Source organism: Xenopus laevis, chromosome 8L (genome assembly GCF_017654675.1).
Source record: "Xenopus laevis strain J_2021 chromosome 8L, Xenopus_laevis_v10.1, whole genome shotgun sequence".
Classification (NCBI taxonomy): Eukaryota; Metazoa; Chordata; class Amphibia; order Anura; family Pipidae; genus Xenopus; species Xenopus laevis.
The window spans coordinates 135,292,389-135,310,425 of record NC_054385.1 but is presented as its reverse complement, the minus strand read 5'-3'; the positions used below and the strand labels follow the sequence as shown (position 1 = coordinate 135,310,425).

General features: G+C 42.0%; 2 protein-coding genes across 2 annotated transcripts in view; both read left to right on the top strand.

Moving 5' to 3' along the window:
* The window catches only part of arhgap30.L (Rho GTPase activating protein 30 L homeolog), a 36,496-nt gene extending 26,201 nt beyond the window's left edge, over nt 1–10,295 (top strand). The window contains exons 7-12 of the mRNA XM_018231595.2: nt 218–377; nt 1,011–1,117; nt 2,467–2,541; nt 4,045–4,782; nt 5,235–5,449; nt 8,002–10,295. Of these exons, the coding sequence (XP_018087084.1) occupies nt 218–377; nt 1,011–1,117; nt 2,467–2,541; nt 4,045–4,782; nt 5,235–5,449; nt 8,002–10,065 (3,359 nt within the window). The 3' untranslated portion in view covers nt 10,066–10,295. The remainder of the gene's footprint in view (nt 1–217; nt 378–1,010; nt 1,118–2,466; nt 2,542–4,044; nt 4,783–5,234; nt 5,450–8,001) is intronic.
* Nucleotides 10,296–13,546: 3,251 nt separating this feature from the next.
* The window catches only part of LOC108699494 (upstream stimulatory factor 1), a 36,361-nt gene continuing 31,870 nt past the window's right edge, over nt 13,547–18,037 (top strand). The window contains 1 exon segment of the mRNA XM_041573876.1: nt 13,547–13,708. The gene's annotated coding sequence lies outside the window, so the exon portion shown is untranslated.

The window sequence follows — 18,037 nt, the reverse complement described above, 5'->3', positions numbered from 1 at the left end:
CAGAAGTATGAGCACTTGTGTTGTGTGTCGCCATCTTGTTATAGAAGCAATAACAAAAGGCTGGTAACAAGGTGTAGCATCTTGCTGGTCTATACAAAATGCCCGTGACAGCAGTGCAGCTCTTCAGCACTTGTGTTAAAGTTTAATCAATATATACAGTAAGTATGTTGCTTGCTGGCTGCACCTACTAACACTGGTCGTTTGTCTTTGGGTGTAGGAAGTGACCAGTGCTCCATAACAAATCTCAATTCACCATCTTGTGTTCGTGAGGATTATTTCCGCTCCCTGACCTATAACATACCAAGCGTGCTACACCAGGGAGATGGGCCCCCGCAGATGCGCCCTTATCACACCATCATTGAGCTTTCTGATCACAAGTAACTACCTGTTTCATATGTCATGTATGTCAGTACATGGGCTGCTAGTTTGTGTGTGTGGGGGGTGGGGCAGTTCTTATAGCACAACCTAACTGTTTAGTGCCTAAACTAAAGCTAATATGGATCCAAAGGAACATAGGAGGAACTAGGACCTTCTGACATCTCCCTGAGTTAGTCTAGATCCACAGGAACAGAGCTGCCATCTCATTCTCCTGCCAAAGCCAATGTTGTACAATGGCTTCAGTATTTTTCTGATTTCATTAGCCATTAGTGAACCTCCTTTAATGACAGGAACTTTTCAGATATCTTCATTTCATGAGACTTAAGAAGGTGGGGGAAGGATCTCATGCTTGGTAGGTAGCAATCTGTACAAGGGTGGTGGCAATAGAATCTAGAAGTATATATATATATATATATATATACAAAAATGGTCTTGAAAATGGTCTTAGATACAGACCGAAACGTCGACCTGCTTTTTTAAATGTACTGAATAAAATGTAAGTTTTTTAACTATTTTGGAAATACCTGTGTGCATCCGTATTTTTGGATTTTCTATATATATATATATATATATATATATATCAGGCTGCGTTGTCTCTGAGGTATCAATAACGATTCAATTTATGTGCACAGGCGGAAGGGTTCCTTGAAAGCAAAGAAATGGAAATCCATTTTCAACCTTGGCCGATCCAACAATGATTCCAAGCGCAAAGCAAACAAGCAGGATGAGAAAGACTCAGGTACCCACCTTATTCTCAGCATACAGGCATCATGCCCTGTCATTTGTTGTATTTGGCTCAGCACAGTATTGTATTGATGGGTGGATATGGGGGTGAGTAAATAAATGGCGCAACCTGAGGGTTGGTCAGAGCCGGAACTAGGGGTAAGTAGGTAGGCATGTGTCTTCAGGGGGAGCGCTAGATATGTACCATATCAGTTGCCTTCTCCTTGTCCAATCGCTTGTCCCACCTTTATGTCTTGTACCTCTACCCCCCTCTTCATCAAAGTGTGTGCATGTTTGTGTGTGTGAGCGATGAGGGAGGGGGTGCAAGGACTGGCACTAGGGTTGTTGTGTATCTAACACTGGATCCAGGTACTTCACTTTCCCCTCTGTCGGTAGAAGTCTGGACTGGAAGGAAGGAAGGAAGGAAGGAAGGAAGGAAGGAAGGAAGGAGAGTCCAATAACACAGTATGCAAGCAGAATGGTCAGAACCAGGCTAGAAAGTCAGAAATTGCGAAATCAAAAATTGTAGAAATTATTAACAAAACAAAGAACTAATATTGAGTAGGAGTCAAAATGCAGTTTTATTTTGAACTTGGTGCCAAAGGGCCACATCATTAATGTCATGACACTCATACATGGCACAAGTCTGGGATAGAAAGGAAAGGAGGCCTCCAACAGGTAAATCCACAACAGGTAAATCCTTAGGGCACAAATTGATCCACATGGAAGGGATCCACCAAGCAAATCCCTCCAGTCTAGGACTTATACAGGGAACCAGCCCAGTCAGAGAATAAGCCAATAACAGAACCATGCACCATGCCAGTCTATGGTGATACCCTTAAACATGTGTATACCTAACCCTTGAAGTGTATCAGAAAATTAAGCTTTTTCCAGACTCTCCAGTACTATCACAATCAGTACATCAGTAGTGCATTGGTGAGTGTCCACTTACATTGGTACAAAGGCAACTGAGCATGTGCTGTGGGCCCGTGAGAGCAGCGAGGCCCATAAAGTCCAATACAGTGGTTGGTAGAGCCTAGAAGAAGCAGGATGGTTTCTCACTTACCCAGTGACACTCAAATGCTTCAGCACCTGAAAGAAGCAAGAGAAATAAATAGCACCACATAATCTGATTCATTTCATTTCCACCCCAATAGTGGCCAGTGTATTACACCAAATCTGCCCCACACCTTGTGTCCCACTCCCCCTTCCTTTAGATTGTAAGCTCTGTTGAGCAGGGACCTCTTTACCACCTGTATAGTTCAGTATATTGCTGAGCGCTATGGAATATGTTGGTGCTTTAATAATAGTAAGTTTATTGGCAGAACACTTTCTCATAGAGGTTTTTCTTCCCTTTCGCTAAAGACAAAACAGACAAAGTGAGTCTTCGACCAGCAAAAAGCATGGACTCCCTTAGTTCTGTGCCTTATGCATCGGAAGGTAAGTTAAAACTCCCACATCTGGATTTAACTAGCTAAGTACATTCGATATGTTATTTTCATGTTCATTTTCATGCTCATACACTGTATTTCTAGTTATTTCATAATTCATTATAGGGAGACTCTACCCAAAAAAATTTTTTTACATAATGTACTGGAATTCCAAGCAATTTTCTAATAAACATTTATCATTTATATTGTGAATTTAAGCAGTACCTCTCTGTTCCTTTCTGTTTTCTGCACTGTTGGTCTGACTCTTGAAACCATGTAGCAGAAGCCAGTTAACAGACCTACAAAAGAACTGACTTATACTACATTGCTTCAACAGTCAGAATTAAAGAGATACATTTTTGATGAATGGACTCCGCATTTTACTCTATTGCACAATATTAAGGTCTATTTTGTGAAGACCCCCTTTAAGACAGGTAAGTTCTGCTTTAAAGATGCTGGAATCTGTATGAGGGCAAGTGTAAGGAAATCTATTTGGTGTGCTGGGGAAAATGTACAGATTAGTTTATATATTGAAGACTGACCAGTATCAGACTTGAATGCCTACCTACTAGAGAAAAGTATCAAACCACAGAAGGTGGCCAGTATCAGATATGACATGTCCCACAAGAGAAGATATCATTTGGCAACGCTATGGAAGGAGATCTAGCCAGCCACACTAGAAAAACCTTGTCCCATAAGAAGAGGTGACATGTAGAGTCCAACAGAAGCAGACTTATCTAGTAACAGACATGAAGTCCACATCCCACCAGAGAAAATGACATACATGGATCATATGGAGGAAACCTGGTCAGTATCAGAAAAGGGCATCTCTGTCCCACCATCAAAGGTGATAATTATGGAACATATGAAAGAAGGCCTGCTCAGTATCAGACTGGTATAACTACACACGACCAGAGAAATCGACATGAATGGACCATATGGAAGAAAACTTGCCCTGGGACACATACACCTGCCAGAGAAGTTGATGTTCAAGGACTATATAAAAGGAGACATGGCTAGTATCACCCCCAGACACTTACATGCCACCAACAAAGGTGATTCCTTGTATTTCTATTATTATTTGTTACTGTTCCAAGATGGCATTATTTAGGTAAGTAGTATTTTATGGCCTGGTTACAAGAATAAAGATAGGCTTAGGGTTATTGTACCTAAAAAGGTCCACAAGAATTTCACAAAAGCAGTCAATGCCATTTGTTTTCCATTTGACTGAACATAATTATTTTGGACTAAAATATTTGCAGTTAGTATTTGTATTACCAAGAGAAGAATAGACTTTCAGTTGAAATAATTTTAACTGCTATTCTGCACACAGATAAGAGCTCCCTTATATTTTGGCTTCATTTCAAACAGAGATAAACACAATATGTGCTTTTATTCTAAAATAGTGACCTAGAAATAGATACTGAACTTAGGGGGAAGACCTAATATAAGATGACAAGGAATACAATGCAAAAAGCATTTTCCTCTAAGCCAACTCATTTTGTGTTCACAGCAATTGATTCTGAGAACAGAAGCCTGGTGAGAAGCAGATCTCCTAAAAGTGTAATCCCCTTGCGCAGGGATAGTTTTGGGACTAAACCAGGTAATGACTATACATTTTCAGGGGAACAGCCCATCCAACTGGAGACATGTCATCAAACAGAATATGAAGAAGAATCTAAGTCTGAACCAACAACACCAAAACCAGGAAGGTCATCCATAGTGGTAAGCCCACAGGGAAGATCCCCTAAAAGTGCTCAGAATCGAGCAGAGAAATGTTTAGGAGTCCATATCTCAGAGCCATTTTCTGTTACTCTACCTCGACATATCACTTCAAACTTGTCCCGTCTGACCAGAGGTATGGAGTGTCCAAGTCTCATAAATCCTGTGTTGCACAGAAGTTCTGAGAAGATTTCTTCAGAAGAGGAAAGCCCACCTCAAGCAAAGCTTGTAAAACCCAACGCAGACGCTGAAGAGAACAATAAAGAGAAATCAGACATGCTGAATGACATTGGACTTCTAATAAGTGATGTGAAATTGGACACACTGATGCCTGATAAAGTAAGAGAATGTATGGAAACTGATGGTAGCCTTGATATGAATGAAGTCAAATTGTCTGATAACTCTGACAGAAGCCTTAATCCGGTGCAAGAGAAATCAGGTATCAGGCACCCTGGGCTAATCACTGAAAGGAACCAAGTGGACCCAAGTATTGGATCTCCAAATGCCAAAGAAAACGGTTGTCCACTTGGTAAGTAGAATATTCAGTGTTCATATGTAGTTATTGGATCTGAGCCCTAAAAATCCCTTAAACAAGACTCAAGTAATATAAATATAATATATACTGTAAATAAATATAGTCATTATAAGTATTCCCTATATTCTAGTGCACAAATATGGTGCACACTGAAGGCAATAGTGAATAGCTGAAACTGAAGAGAATTGCCATTATTGCATTGTGGAAACGCAGAAGGCTTGCAAATCTTTAATCCATGGAGCTGGATTTAGTGTTCAGCCCAGAGTTAATAAATCAGGAGTTGGATCCCCATGTCACACATCTTACTGCCCCAACTAGACACAGCACATTTTCATTCAGAATATTCAAATACCCTGATTGGCTGAGAGTTGCCCAGTGTATTGGCCATTACAGAATTAAGTGCATATATATGTGACACTATCCTGATACATGATTTCTACATACAGCTACTACGGACAAGCAGGATCCAGACACAGAGAAAAAACGAATTTCTCTTGAAGTTCAAGACTCATTTTCATTTTTGGACAACCAAGATATGAGCCCAGAGAGCAGTGCATTGGATGCTGACGAGGACTTTCTGGGATATGATTCTCGTTGGGTTCCAGGGGAGGAGGAACTTCGATGTGTGTATATGACTGACATGATTACATACTGCAAGCAGGTAAGTCGGCCACCTGTTGGCTTCCCAACATTCCAAAAGGCAACAATTCACCCATCTACAACAAAGCTTTTATTGAAAACATTTATAAAATCATACACACCTGTATACTTAGTCATAACATTCTGGTATCGTACCTGTCCTATAGGTTTATTTAGGTTTCTCATATTTAAGGTAGCCATATGCGCAGATATTGGCGTAGGAAACAACCTGCATGTATGGTGGCAGTTGAGGCGACCGATATTGGCAAAAGACTTTGATATCAGTTGTTTCATCAGCCAAGACGGACATTTTTTATCAGGCGCCTTCAAAGGCTTTTGGTTACTGCTGATTCTGATGATTCACCTCTTAAAGATTGTAGTGAAAACAAACAATCTTTCCTTCGACCAACGATCACATCAGTGGTGCCCTATAGGTTTAGCTGCTGCTCATACTTATATGTATGACCTGCCCTATAGGTTCAGCTGCTGCTGCACATTATCAATGGTGTGATCAGTCAACTCTTCATTGCACCTCTAGATTTACAACCCTCAATAAATCCATAAAAATATAAAACCTCTAGATTTACAACCCTCAATAAATCCATAAGAATATAAAACCTCTAGATCTACAACCCTCAATAAATCCATAAGAATATAAAACCTCTAGATCTACAACCCTCAATAAATCCATAAGAATATAAAACCTCTAGATCTACAACCCTCAATAAATCCATAAGAATATAAAACCTCTAGATTTACAACCCTCAATAAATCCATAAGAATATAAAACCTCTAGATCTACAACCCTCAATAAATCCATAAGAATATAAAACCTCTAGATCTACAACCCTCAATAAATCCATAAGAATATAAAACCTCTAGATCTACAACCCTCAATAAATCCATAAGAATATAAAACCTCTAGATCTACAACCTTGAATAAATCCATAAGAATATAAAACCTCTAGATCTACAACCCTCAATAAATCCATAAGAATATAAAACCTCTAGATCTACAACCTTGAATAAATCCATAAGAATATAAAACCTCCTGAATGTCAAGATTATTTCAGTTTCTGTAAAGTGTCCCTTAAATGCTTAAAAAGCAATATTAAAGCTTTCAGACTAGTGTATTTTAGGTTCAGTTTATGAGTCAGTGTTTGGAGAGGAGATTCCTTAGCCCATAACACAGTGAGAGATTTATGAAAACATTGCTGTATCATCATTGCCATCTTGTTACAGTTCCATGAATGTCTAGGTCAACAATGAACTCATCAGCTTCAGGCTCATTCTAACTCTTCTTCCTTTTGGGCCCTCTATCACTGGGCTTGAACCCTGTTTGGAGGGCCAGCACTTGTGAATTTTTTTACTAGAGAAAGGCTAACTTAAGGGACATTGATCAAAGGTTTAAGTTGAGTCGTCTTCCTGTCAGGTCTTCAGTGATAAGGATATGAGTTATTCCTCTTGAGCAGGTCAGCTCTTCTGCAGCCATGCCTGCCCCCACAATGCATTGCAAGCTTCTTCACTGGTCTAGAATATAAAACATATAGGGGCAAATTTACTAAAGCATGAAGCGGCTAAAGATAGCGCAAATTCGCCAGCGTGAAGTAATTTCGTTACTTCGCACCCTTACGCCAGATGATGTTGCGCTATGGCGATGGGACGTAACTACGCTAATTCACTAACTTGCGCATTTTACTGAACGTTACCTCTTGCACCAAACTTTACTTTGCCAGGTCAGACCAGGCGAAGTTCAATACAATAGATAGGAGTTTGTAAAAAAATACCGTAGTTGAAATTTTTTCTAAGTCCCAAAAAACGTTGGCGACTTTTTTTAAGGGTGATAGTTTTTTAAGGGTGATAGTATGAAAAATAGCGTACTTTTTTTGGGGGTACCCTCCTTCCCCCCTACATTTCCTAACATATGGCAACTGAACGATACAGTGGGCACATGTGTAGGGCAACAGAACACCTATATTTTATTTTCTAAAGGTTTCCTGAGCTTGCGTAGTGTAATGTAGTTGCTGCAGCATATACGTCCATTATATTTAAACTTTGCGCCGTATGCAAATTAGGCATCGCTAGCGTAACTTTGCTTTGCCTGATGAAGTAACGGTAGCGCAACTTCGCTACCGTTCGCCTCCCTGAGCGCAACTTTGCATTTTAGTAAATTTGTGAAGCGCTGGTAAAACTACGCCTGTGGTGAAGCTGACGCTGGCGCAACTTCGGATCTTAGTGAATTTGCCCCATAAAGAGGGCCACAAACCCATAGTGTGGTACTGTATATCATTTCTTAAGAAACCCAATAAAGTCACACTCAAAGATGAGAGAGGCATATGAGCATTTCAGAACCCAGAACTTTCAGTCCAAGTTCGTAAGTCCCAATACCCGGCTTTGGTTCCATGTTGTGTAGTACGTAATGGTTAGAAAACCAAATGGATTTTCAGGTTTGGGCTCCCCGCCAAATGCTTCTTCACAGGTCTGTAAATAAGCGGGTTTCTTCTATATTATGTCAATGGTCAGAGCCAACAATCTACCCCATCCTGAACGTCCCATTTTCTTTTTCATTAACAGACAGAGGAATTTTCGGTGGAGCCTCCGCCAGACGACCTCTCTACAGAGGACAATGAAGATATGTACTCCATGCCAGCAGATTGCTTGGATATTTTAGAGATTTCAGAAGACATGGACAACAATTCGGATGACATTTTTCTGAGTGCTTATGATGAACTCAGCCCTCTTGTCCATGAATCAGGCACAATGTTTGTGGTGGAAAATTCAAAAGACTCGCTGAGAAATGAAACTGAATTGGGTGAAAGTTGTTCCCAGAATGTAACCACTGATTCTGATTGTGAAGTCATTAAAGCTACACCATTGGAATTAGAGCCTCTGCAGCATACTATAAACATTAGCACAGAAGCCTTGCAAGATAGTATGGGAGACTCCTCAGTACTCCCTGAGACTAATGCTGCTTCAGAAAGACACCAGCCCAAACATCATTTACAGCAACATGAAGGTTCTACAGAACATGTTTTGAAATCAGAATCCATGTTACATAACAGTTTACCAAAGGCCAACCTACATCTTTTGAATCTTGGTCTCAAGACCACTCATGATACACAAGTCTCAACACCAGTTCAAGGTTTAGATATAAAAATGTTAATTCTGGATATCCAGCAAGGGCATAGCAATGACCAGGAGTGCTCTACTGACTGTGATGGAACCAGTGCTGATACTATTCCACTTACTGACTGTGTAACACCAGCTTCAGAGAATGTTCCACTAACAGACACACCAATTTTGGAGAATGTTCCACTAAAAGATACATCAGCTTCAGAGAATGTTCTGCTAACAGATACACTAGCTTCAGAGAATTTTATACTAACAGATACATCCGCTTCGGAGAATGTTCTATTAACAGGGTCACCAGCTTCACAGGATGTTCTATTAACAGATTCACCAGTTTCAGAGAATGTTCTACTAACAGATTCAACAGCTTCAGATAATGTTCTACAGACAGACATACTAGTTTCAGAGAATATTCTACTAACAGAGTCAACAGATTCAGATAATGTTCTATTAACAAGGTCACCAGCTTCAGAGGATGTTCTATTAACAGATTCACCAGCATCAGATAATGTTCTACTAACAGAGCCACCAGCTTCAGATAATGTTCTACTAACAGAGCCACCAGCTTCAGATAATGTTCTATTAACAAGGTCACCAGCTTCAGAGGATGATCTATTAACAGATTCACCAGCTTCAAAGAAAGTTTTACTAACAGACAGACCAGCTTCAGAGCATGTTCTACTAACAGATCCAACCGATTCAGTCCAACCAGAAGAGGGCAGTGATCACAAGCAGAACAAAGACTTGCCTACATGTTCTGCCCAGGACACCAGTGTATCTATGCAAGTTACCCAACCACAGAAGACAGAAAATAAATTAATACCTGCAGTTTTCCCTGATGGAAGTGTCTCAATGAAACAAAGTACTACTCCTCATAAAGTCCACCAGGTGAAAGCTGTTCCTGTTGTGCCACCAAAACCACAATTTGCAAAGCTACCCCCTGCCCTCAAAAGTAAAATTCATGTTAGCCCGGCAAGTAATATATCTAAGGACTCGGGAAGCCAGAAGTCAGACAGTATTGCTACTGTAGAAGAAGGGAATCTTTGTAGTCAGTCTCCCCAAGGAAAGAAGCGTTCCAGCTGGAGAAGCGGGGGGAGCATTTCATTTGACACAGCAGTAGCCCAAGCTAGAGAAAGGAAGATGTCCCAATATCCCATCAGGAGAATGCAGACATACAGTGTTGGGGAATCCCAGCATGTTCTGGACACCCCCAAGGAAGATGTTACTCTGCATTGTCAAACATTTGCACAAAAGCCAGGAGGGAGTAGACCTCACAGTTGTGTTATTGCTCTAAATTCTTTGGAAGTATCAAGTAAAGGAAACAATATTGATGAAGATACAAAAAGAAGCCAAATGTGGCAGGGCTGTAAGTATGTAAAGAGCCAGGAAGCCACAATGGCACCACATGGGCAGTCACCAGGGAACAGACTGAGTATGCCACGTCTGGGCAAGCAGACTGAGGAACTTTCTGGCACTTGTGAGAAGCCAAAGCGCAGATCCCTGTTATAATGTTGATCTGCCCAATTGTAATTGTATTGCTCATAACTGTACGACATGAAAGCCAAGCTAAATAAATACAGGTGACTGTGGGCACATATCTTACCACCCACATCTCTCATGCTGCACATTAAGTGTAACTTTTCCAACTGCCAGCTGAAGCCTTAATAGTCCATACTAGCAGAGGGAACTGGCAGTTGTCTGATATGAAACAGCATTAATAAATACTCCACTTGGCAATATGATATAGTCTGGACATCTTCACTTCACACGGCACAATCTGCTGGGAAATACTCCGATGTGCGATTGGTCAGTTTAGGCACAGACAGTCTGGCACTGACACTTTAACCCAGAGATCTCCATCATGACTGGTTGTTTAGTCACTGTGTGAGATCAGTTAATGGAGAAATAGGAACCCTAAGTTCCCACCTTATATACCCTCAATGAACCTGGGGTTCCAGCCTTTTATACCCTCACTGATCCTGGGGTTCCAGCCTTTTATACCCTCAATGAACCTGGGGTTCCAGCCTTTTATACCCTCAATGAACCTGGGGTTCCAGCCTTATATACCCTCACTGATCCTGGGGTTCCAGCCTTATATACCCTCACTGATCCTGGGGTTCCAGCCTTTTATACCCTCAATGAACCTGGGGTAACAGCCTTATATACCCTCACTGATCCTGGGGTTCCAGCCTTATATACCCTCACTGATCCTGGGGTTCCAGCCTTTTATACCCTCAATGAACCTGGGGTAACAGCCTTATATACCCTAAATGAACCTGGAGCTCTATCCTTATGTACCCTGCATAAACCTGGGGTTCCAGCCTTATGGAACCTTGAGGTTCCAGCCTTATATACCCTCAATGAACTTGGGGTTTCAGTCTTATATACCCTCAATGAACTTGGGGTTCCAGCGTTATATACCCTCAATGAACTTGGGGTTCCAGCCTTATACACCCTCAATGAACTTGGGGTTCCAGCCTTATATACCCTCAATGAACTTGGGGTTCCAGCCTTATATACCCTCAATGAACCTGGGGTTCCAGCCTTTTATACCCTCAATGAACCTGGGGGTCCAGCCCTATATACCCTTAAGGAACCTGGGGTTCCAGCCTTATATACCCTCACTGATCCTGGGGCTCCAGCCTTTTATACCCTCAATGAACCTGGGGCTCCAGTATTTTATACCCTCAATGAACATGGGGGTCCAGCCCTATATACCCTTAAGGAACCTGGGGTAACAGCCTTATATACCCTAAATGAACCTGGAGCTCTATCCTTATGTACCCTGCATAAACCTGGGGTTTCAGTCTTATATACCCTCAATGAACTTGGGGTTCCAGCGTTATATACCCTCAATGAACTTGGGGTTCCAGCCTTATACACCCTCAATGAACTTGGGGTTCCAGCCTTATATACCCTCAATGAACTTGGGGTTCCAGCCTTATATATCCTCAATGAACTTGGGGTTTCAGTCTTATTTACCCTCAATGAACTTGGGGTTCCAGCCTTATATACCCTCAATGAACTTGGGGTTGCAGCCTTATATACCCTCAATGAACTTGGGGTTCCAGCCTTATACACCCTCAATGAACTTGGGGTTCCAGCCTTATATACCTCAATGAACTTGGGGTTCCAGCCCTTATATATCCTCAATGAACTTGGGGTTTCAGTCTTATTTACCCTCAATGAACTTGGGGTTCCAGCCTTATATACCCTCAATGAACTTGGGGTTGCAGCCTTATATACCCTCAATGAACTTGGGGTTCCAGCCTTATATACCCTCAATGAACTTGGGGTTCCAGCCTTATATACCCTCAATGAACTTGGGGTTCCAGTCTTATATATCCTCAATGAACTTGGGGTTCCAGCCTTATATACCCTCAATGAAGTTGGGGTTCCAGCCTTATATACCCTCAATGAAGTTGGGGTTCCAGCCTTATATACCCTCAATGAACTTGGGGTTCCAGCCTTATATACCCTCAATGAACTTGGGGTTGCAGCCTTATATACCCTCAATGAACTTGGGGTTCCAGCCTTATATACCCTCAATGAACTTGGGGTTCCAGCCTTATATATCCTCAATGAACTTGGGGTTTCAGTCTTATTTACCCTCAATGAACTTGGGGTTCCAGCCTTATATACCCTCAATGAACTTGGGGTTGCAGCCTTATATACCCTCAATGAACTTGGGGTTCCAGCCTTATACACCCTCAATGAACTTGGGGTTCCAGCCTTATATACCCTCAATGAACTTGGGGTTCCAGCCTTATATATCCTCAATGAACTTGGGGTTTCAGTCTTATTTACCCTCAATGAACTTGGGGTTCCAGCCTTATATACCCTCAATGAACTTGGGGTTGCAGCCTTATATACCCTCAATGAACCTGGGGTTCCAGCCTTATATACCCTCAATGAACTTGGGGTTCCAGTCTTATATATCCTCAATGAACTTGGGGTTCCAGCCTTATATACCCTCAATGAAGTTGGGGTTCCAGCCTTATATACCCTCAATGAAGTTGGGGTTCCAGCCTTATATACCCTCAATGAACTTGGGGTTCCAGCCTTATATACCCTCAATGAACTTGGGGTTGCCAGCCCTTATATACCCTCAATGAACTTGGGGTTCCAGCCTTATATACCCTCAATGAACTTGGGGTTCCAGCCTTATATATCCCTCAATGAACTTGGGGTTTCAGTCCTTATTTACCCTCAATGAACTTGGGGTTCCAGCCTTATATACCCTCAATGAACTTGGGGTTGCAGCCTTATATACCCTCAATGAACTTGGGGTTCCAGCCTTATACACCCTCAATGAACTTGGGGTTCCAGCCTTATATAACCCTCATGAACTTGGGGTTCCAGCCTTATATATACCTCAATGAACTTGGGGTTCCAGTCTTATTACCCTCAATGAACTTGGGGTTCCACCTTATATACCCTCAATGAACTTGGGGTTCCAGCCTTATATACCCTCAATGAACTTGGGTTCCAGCCTTATATAACCTCAATGAACTTGGGGTTCCAGCCTTTATATACCCTCAATAGTTGGGGGTTCCAGCCTTATATACCCTCAATGAAGTTGGGGTTCCAGCCTTATATACCCTCAATGAACTTGGGGTTCCAGCCTTATATACCCTCAATGAACTTGGGGTTCCAGCCTTATATACCCTCAATGAACTTGGGGTTCCAGCCTTATATATCCTCAATGAACTTGGGGTTCCAGCCTTATATACCCTCAATTAATTAGGGGTGAGTTTATCCTGAGGGAATGAATGTGGGTCGGTGGTGCTTCCGGTTTGGTGAATGCGAGTTTTCCCGCCTAAACATCTCAGACTAAGTGAAGAGAATCAGTTCTACATACAGGTCCATTATCTCGTACAAATTGGTATTTTACAGGACAACAGACCCAGTCCAAGTAAATAACAGACATTTAAGAGACACTGCTGACCCGGGAGAGAGAATTAAAGCCGCCACTCACACAAACAAACCCAAGTGACTGACACGCCCCGCCCACACCACTCTCCTATTCAATCCGCAATGGCGGTACCGAAAGTGCAGTGTCTTCCGCCCAGAGGAAAGATGGCGGAACGGGAATCCAGTGCGCATGAACGGATGTGTCTGACCGCTGAACCGGAGGCGCGAGAAGCAGCAGGTAGTGGGTTATTGTCCCTCAGAGTAACAGACTGGGCCCCAGAAATCTGTCCGACCCCAAATATGTGACTTGTCTGTCACTGACTTCTCCCCGGCCTGTCACTTCCGCTATAACTGACTGTGACAGGAACTCCTCCCATTCCACTGATTTGTTCCTCCTACTGACACTGTGACGTCTCTGTACCCTCCCCCCACCCGAGACTCAGTCACCGACCCCCCCAGTCACCGACCCCCCCTTCTACTTTGTGTCATTGTTTCTTCTCATCCCCCCCCTCACTTTACTTCTCCCCCTTATTTCCTACTGTTGTTCCTCCTCCACTTGTGTCTCTTCTTTCACTTCTTCCTCCTCCACTTGTGTCTCTTCTTTCACTTCTTCTCCTCATTATCCCCTGTGCTTCTCTCCTCTTATTTGTCTACTTCTTCTCCTCATTATCCCCTGTGCTTTCTCTCCTCTTTATTTGTCTATTCTTCTTCCTCCATTATGTCTCCTCGTGCTCTCTCCTCTTATTTGTCTACTTCTTTCTCCTCATTAGGTCTCCTGTGCTTCTCTCCTCTTATTGTCTACTTTCTCCTCATGATCTCCTGTGCTTTCTCTCCTCTTATTTGTATACTTTTCTTCTCCTTCCATTATCCCCTGTGCTTCTCCCTCTTATTTGTCTACTTCTTTCTCCCTCATTATCTTTCCTGTGCTTCTCTCCTCTTATTTGTCTACTTCTGCTCCTCATTATCCCCTTGTGCTTCTCCCTCTTATTTGTCTACTTCTTCTCCTCATTATTCTCCTGTGCTTCTCTCACATCTTATTTGTCTACTTCTTCTCCTCATTATCCCTGTGCTTTTCTCCCTCTTTATTGTCTACTTCTTCTCCTCATTATCTCCTGTGCTTCTCTCCTCTTATTTGTCTACTTCTTCTCCTCATTATCCCCTGTGCTTCTCCCTCTTATTTGTCTACTTCTTCTCCTCATTATCTCCTGTGCTTCTCTCCTCTTATTTGTCTACTTCTTCTCCTCATTATCCCCTGTGCTTCTCTCCTCTTATTTGTCTACTTCTTCTCCTCATTATCTCCTGTGCTTCTCTCCTCTTATTTGTCTACTTCTCCTCATTATCCCCTGTGCTTCTCCCTCTTATTTGTCTACTTCTTCTCCTCATTATCCCCTGTGCTTCTCTCTCTTATTTGTCTACTTCTTCTCCTCATTTATCCCCTTGCCTTCTCTCCCTTATTTGGTCTACTTTGTCTTCTCCTCATTATCCCCTGTGCTTTTCTCCCTCTTATTTGTCTACTTCTTCTCCTCATTATCCCCTTGCTTCTCTCCTCTTATTTGTTCTACTTTCTTTCCTCATTATCTCCTGTGCTTCTCTCCTCTGATTTGGTCTTACTTCTTCTCCTCATTATCTCCTGTTGCTTCTCTCCTCTTATTTGTCTACTTCTTATCCTCATTATCTCTGTAGCTTCTCTCCTCTTATTTGTCTACTTCTTCTCCTCATTATCCCTGTGCTTTCTCTCCTCTTATTTGTCTATTCTTCTTCTCATTTATCCCCTGTGCTTCTCTCTCTATGTCTACTACTTCTCCTCATTATTCCTGTGTTGCTTCTCTCTTATTTGTCACTTCTTCTCCTCATTATCCCCTGTGCTTCTCTCCTTTATTTGTCTACTTCTTCTCCTCATCTATCTCCTGCTGTTTCTCCCTTCTTATTTGTCTACTTCTTCTCCTCATTATCTCCTGTGTTACTCCCTTCTTATTATGTCTACTTCTTCTCCTCATTATCCCCTGTGCTTCTCTCCTCTTTATTTGTCACTTCATTCTCCTCATAGTTCCCCTGTGCTTCTCTCCTTCTTTATTTGTCTACTTCTTCTCCTCATTATCCTGTGCTTCTCTCCTCTTATTTGTCTACTTCTTTCTCCTCATTATCCCCTGTGCTTCTCTCCTCTTATTTGTCTACTTCTTTCTCCTCATTATCACCTGTGATTCTCTCTCTTATTTGTCCTACTTCTCTCCTCATTATCTCCTGTGTTCTCTCCTCTTATTTCTACTCTTCTTCCGTCATATTCTCTGTGCTTCTCTCCTCTTATTTGTCTACTTCTTCGGCCTCATTACTTCCCCTGTGCTTCTCTCCTCTTATTTGTCTACTTGCTTCTCCTTCATTATCTCCTGTGCTTCTCTCTCTTATTTGTTACTTCTTCTCCTCATTATCCCTGTGCTTCTCCCTCTTATTTGTCTACTTCTCTCCTCATATCCCCTGTGCTTCTCTTCCTCTTATTTGTTCTCTTCTTCTCCTCATTATCTCCTGTGGCTTCTCTCCCTCTTATTTGTCTACTTCTTCTCTCATTATCCCTGTGCTTCTCTCCTTTATTTGTCTACTTCTTCTCTCATTATCCCCTGTGCTTCTCCCTCTATTTGCTCTACGTTCTTCTCCTCCATTATCCCCTTAGTGCTCTCTCCTCTTATTTGTCTACTTCTTCTCCTTCATTATCTCCTGTGCTTCTCTTCCTCTTATTGTCTATTCTTCTCTCATTTATCCCTGTGGCTTCTCTCCTCTATTTGTCTACTTCTTTCTCCTCATTATCCCCTGTGCTTCTCTCTTCTTATTGTTCTATTCTTTTCCTCATTATCCCTGTGCTTCTCTCTCTTATTTGATCTACTTCTTCTCCTCATATCCCCTGTGCTTCTCCCTCTTATTGTCTACTTCTTCTCCTATTAATCCCCTGTGGCTTCTCTGCCTCTTATTTGTCTACTTCTCCTCATTATCCCTGTGCTTCTCCCTCTTTATTTGTCTACTTCTTCTCCTGTATTACTCCCCTGTGGCTTCTCTCTCTTATTGTCATAACTTCTCCTCATTATCCCCTGTGCTTCTCTCCTCTTATTTGTACTTCTCCTCATTATCTCCTTTGTTGCTTCTCCTCCTCTTTATTTGTCTACTTCTCCTCATTTATCCCTTCCCCTGTGCTTCTCTCCTCTATTTGTCTACTTCTCCTCTATCTCCTGTGCTTCTCTTCTCTTATTTGTTCTACTTTCTTCTCTCATTATCCCCTGTTTCTGCTTCACTCCTCTATTTGTCTACTTCTTCTCCTCATTATCCCCTTTGCTTCTCCCCTCTTATTTGTCTACTTCTTCTCCTCATTATCCCTGTGCTTCTCTCCTTTAGTTGCTCTACTTCTTCTCCTCATTATCCCCTGTGCTTCTCTCTCTTATTTGGTCTACTTCTCCTCCTCATTATCCCCTGTTCTCTCCTCTTATTTTGTCTACTTCTCCTCCTCATTTCCCCTGTGCTTCTCTCCTCTTATTTGTTACTTCTTCTCCTCATTATCCCCTGTGCTTCTCTCCTCTTATTTGTCTACTTTTCTCCTCATTATCCCTGTGTTCTCTCCTCTTATTTGTCTACTTCTTCTCCTCATTATCCCCTGTGCTTCTCTCCTCTTATTGTCTACTTCTTCTCCTCATTTCCCTGTGCTTCTCTCCTCTTATTTGCACTTCTCCTCCTCATTATCCCCTGTGCTTCTCTCTCTTATTTGTTACTTCTTCTCCTCATTATCCCCTGTGCTTCTCTCCTCTTATTGTTCTACTGTCTTCTCCTCAATTATCCCTTGCTTTCTCTCCTCTTATTTGTCTACGTCTTCTCCTCATTATCCCCTGTGCTTCTTCTCCTCTATGTCTACTTCTTCTCCTCATTATCTCCTGTGCTTCTCTCCTTTATTGTTTACTCTCTCATTATCCCCTGTTCTTCTCTCCTCTTATTTGTCTACTTCTCCTCATTAATCCCTGTGCTGTCTCTCCTCTTTATTTGTTACTTCTCCTCATTTATCCCCGGCTTCTCCCCTCTTAATTTTCTACTTCTTAATCCTCATTATTCCCCTGTGCTTTCTCTCTCTTATTTGTCTACTTCTCCTCATTATCCCCTGTGCTTCTCTCCTCTTATTTGTCTACTTCTCCTCATTATCTCCTGGACTTCTCTCCTCTTATTGTCTACTTCTCCTCCATTATCCCCTGTGTTCTCTCCTTCTTATTTGTCTACTTCTGCTCCTCATTATCTCCTGGTGCTCTTCCTTCTTATTTGTCTACTTCTTCTCCTCATTATCTCCTGTGCTTCTCTCCGCTTATTTTGTCTACTTCTTCTCTCATTATCCCCTGTGTTCTCTCCTCTATGTGTCTACTTCTTCTCCTCATTATCTCCTGTGCTTCTCTCCTCTTATTTGTCTACTTCTCCTCATTATCCCCTGTGCTTCTCCCTCTTATTTGTTTCTACTTCTGTCTCCTCATTATCCCTGTGCTTCTCTCTCTTATGTTGTTACTTCTTTCTCCTCATTATCTCCTGTCTTCTCTATCTCCTCCCTCCT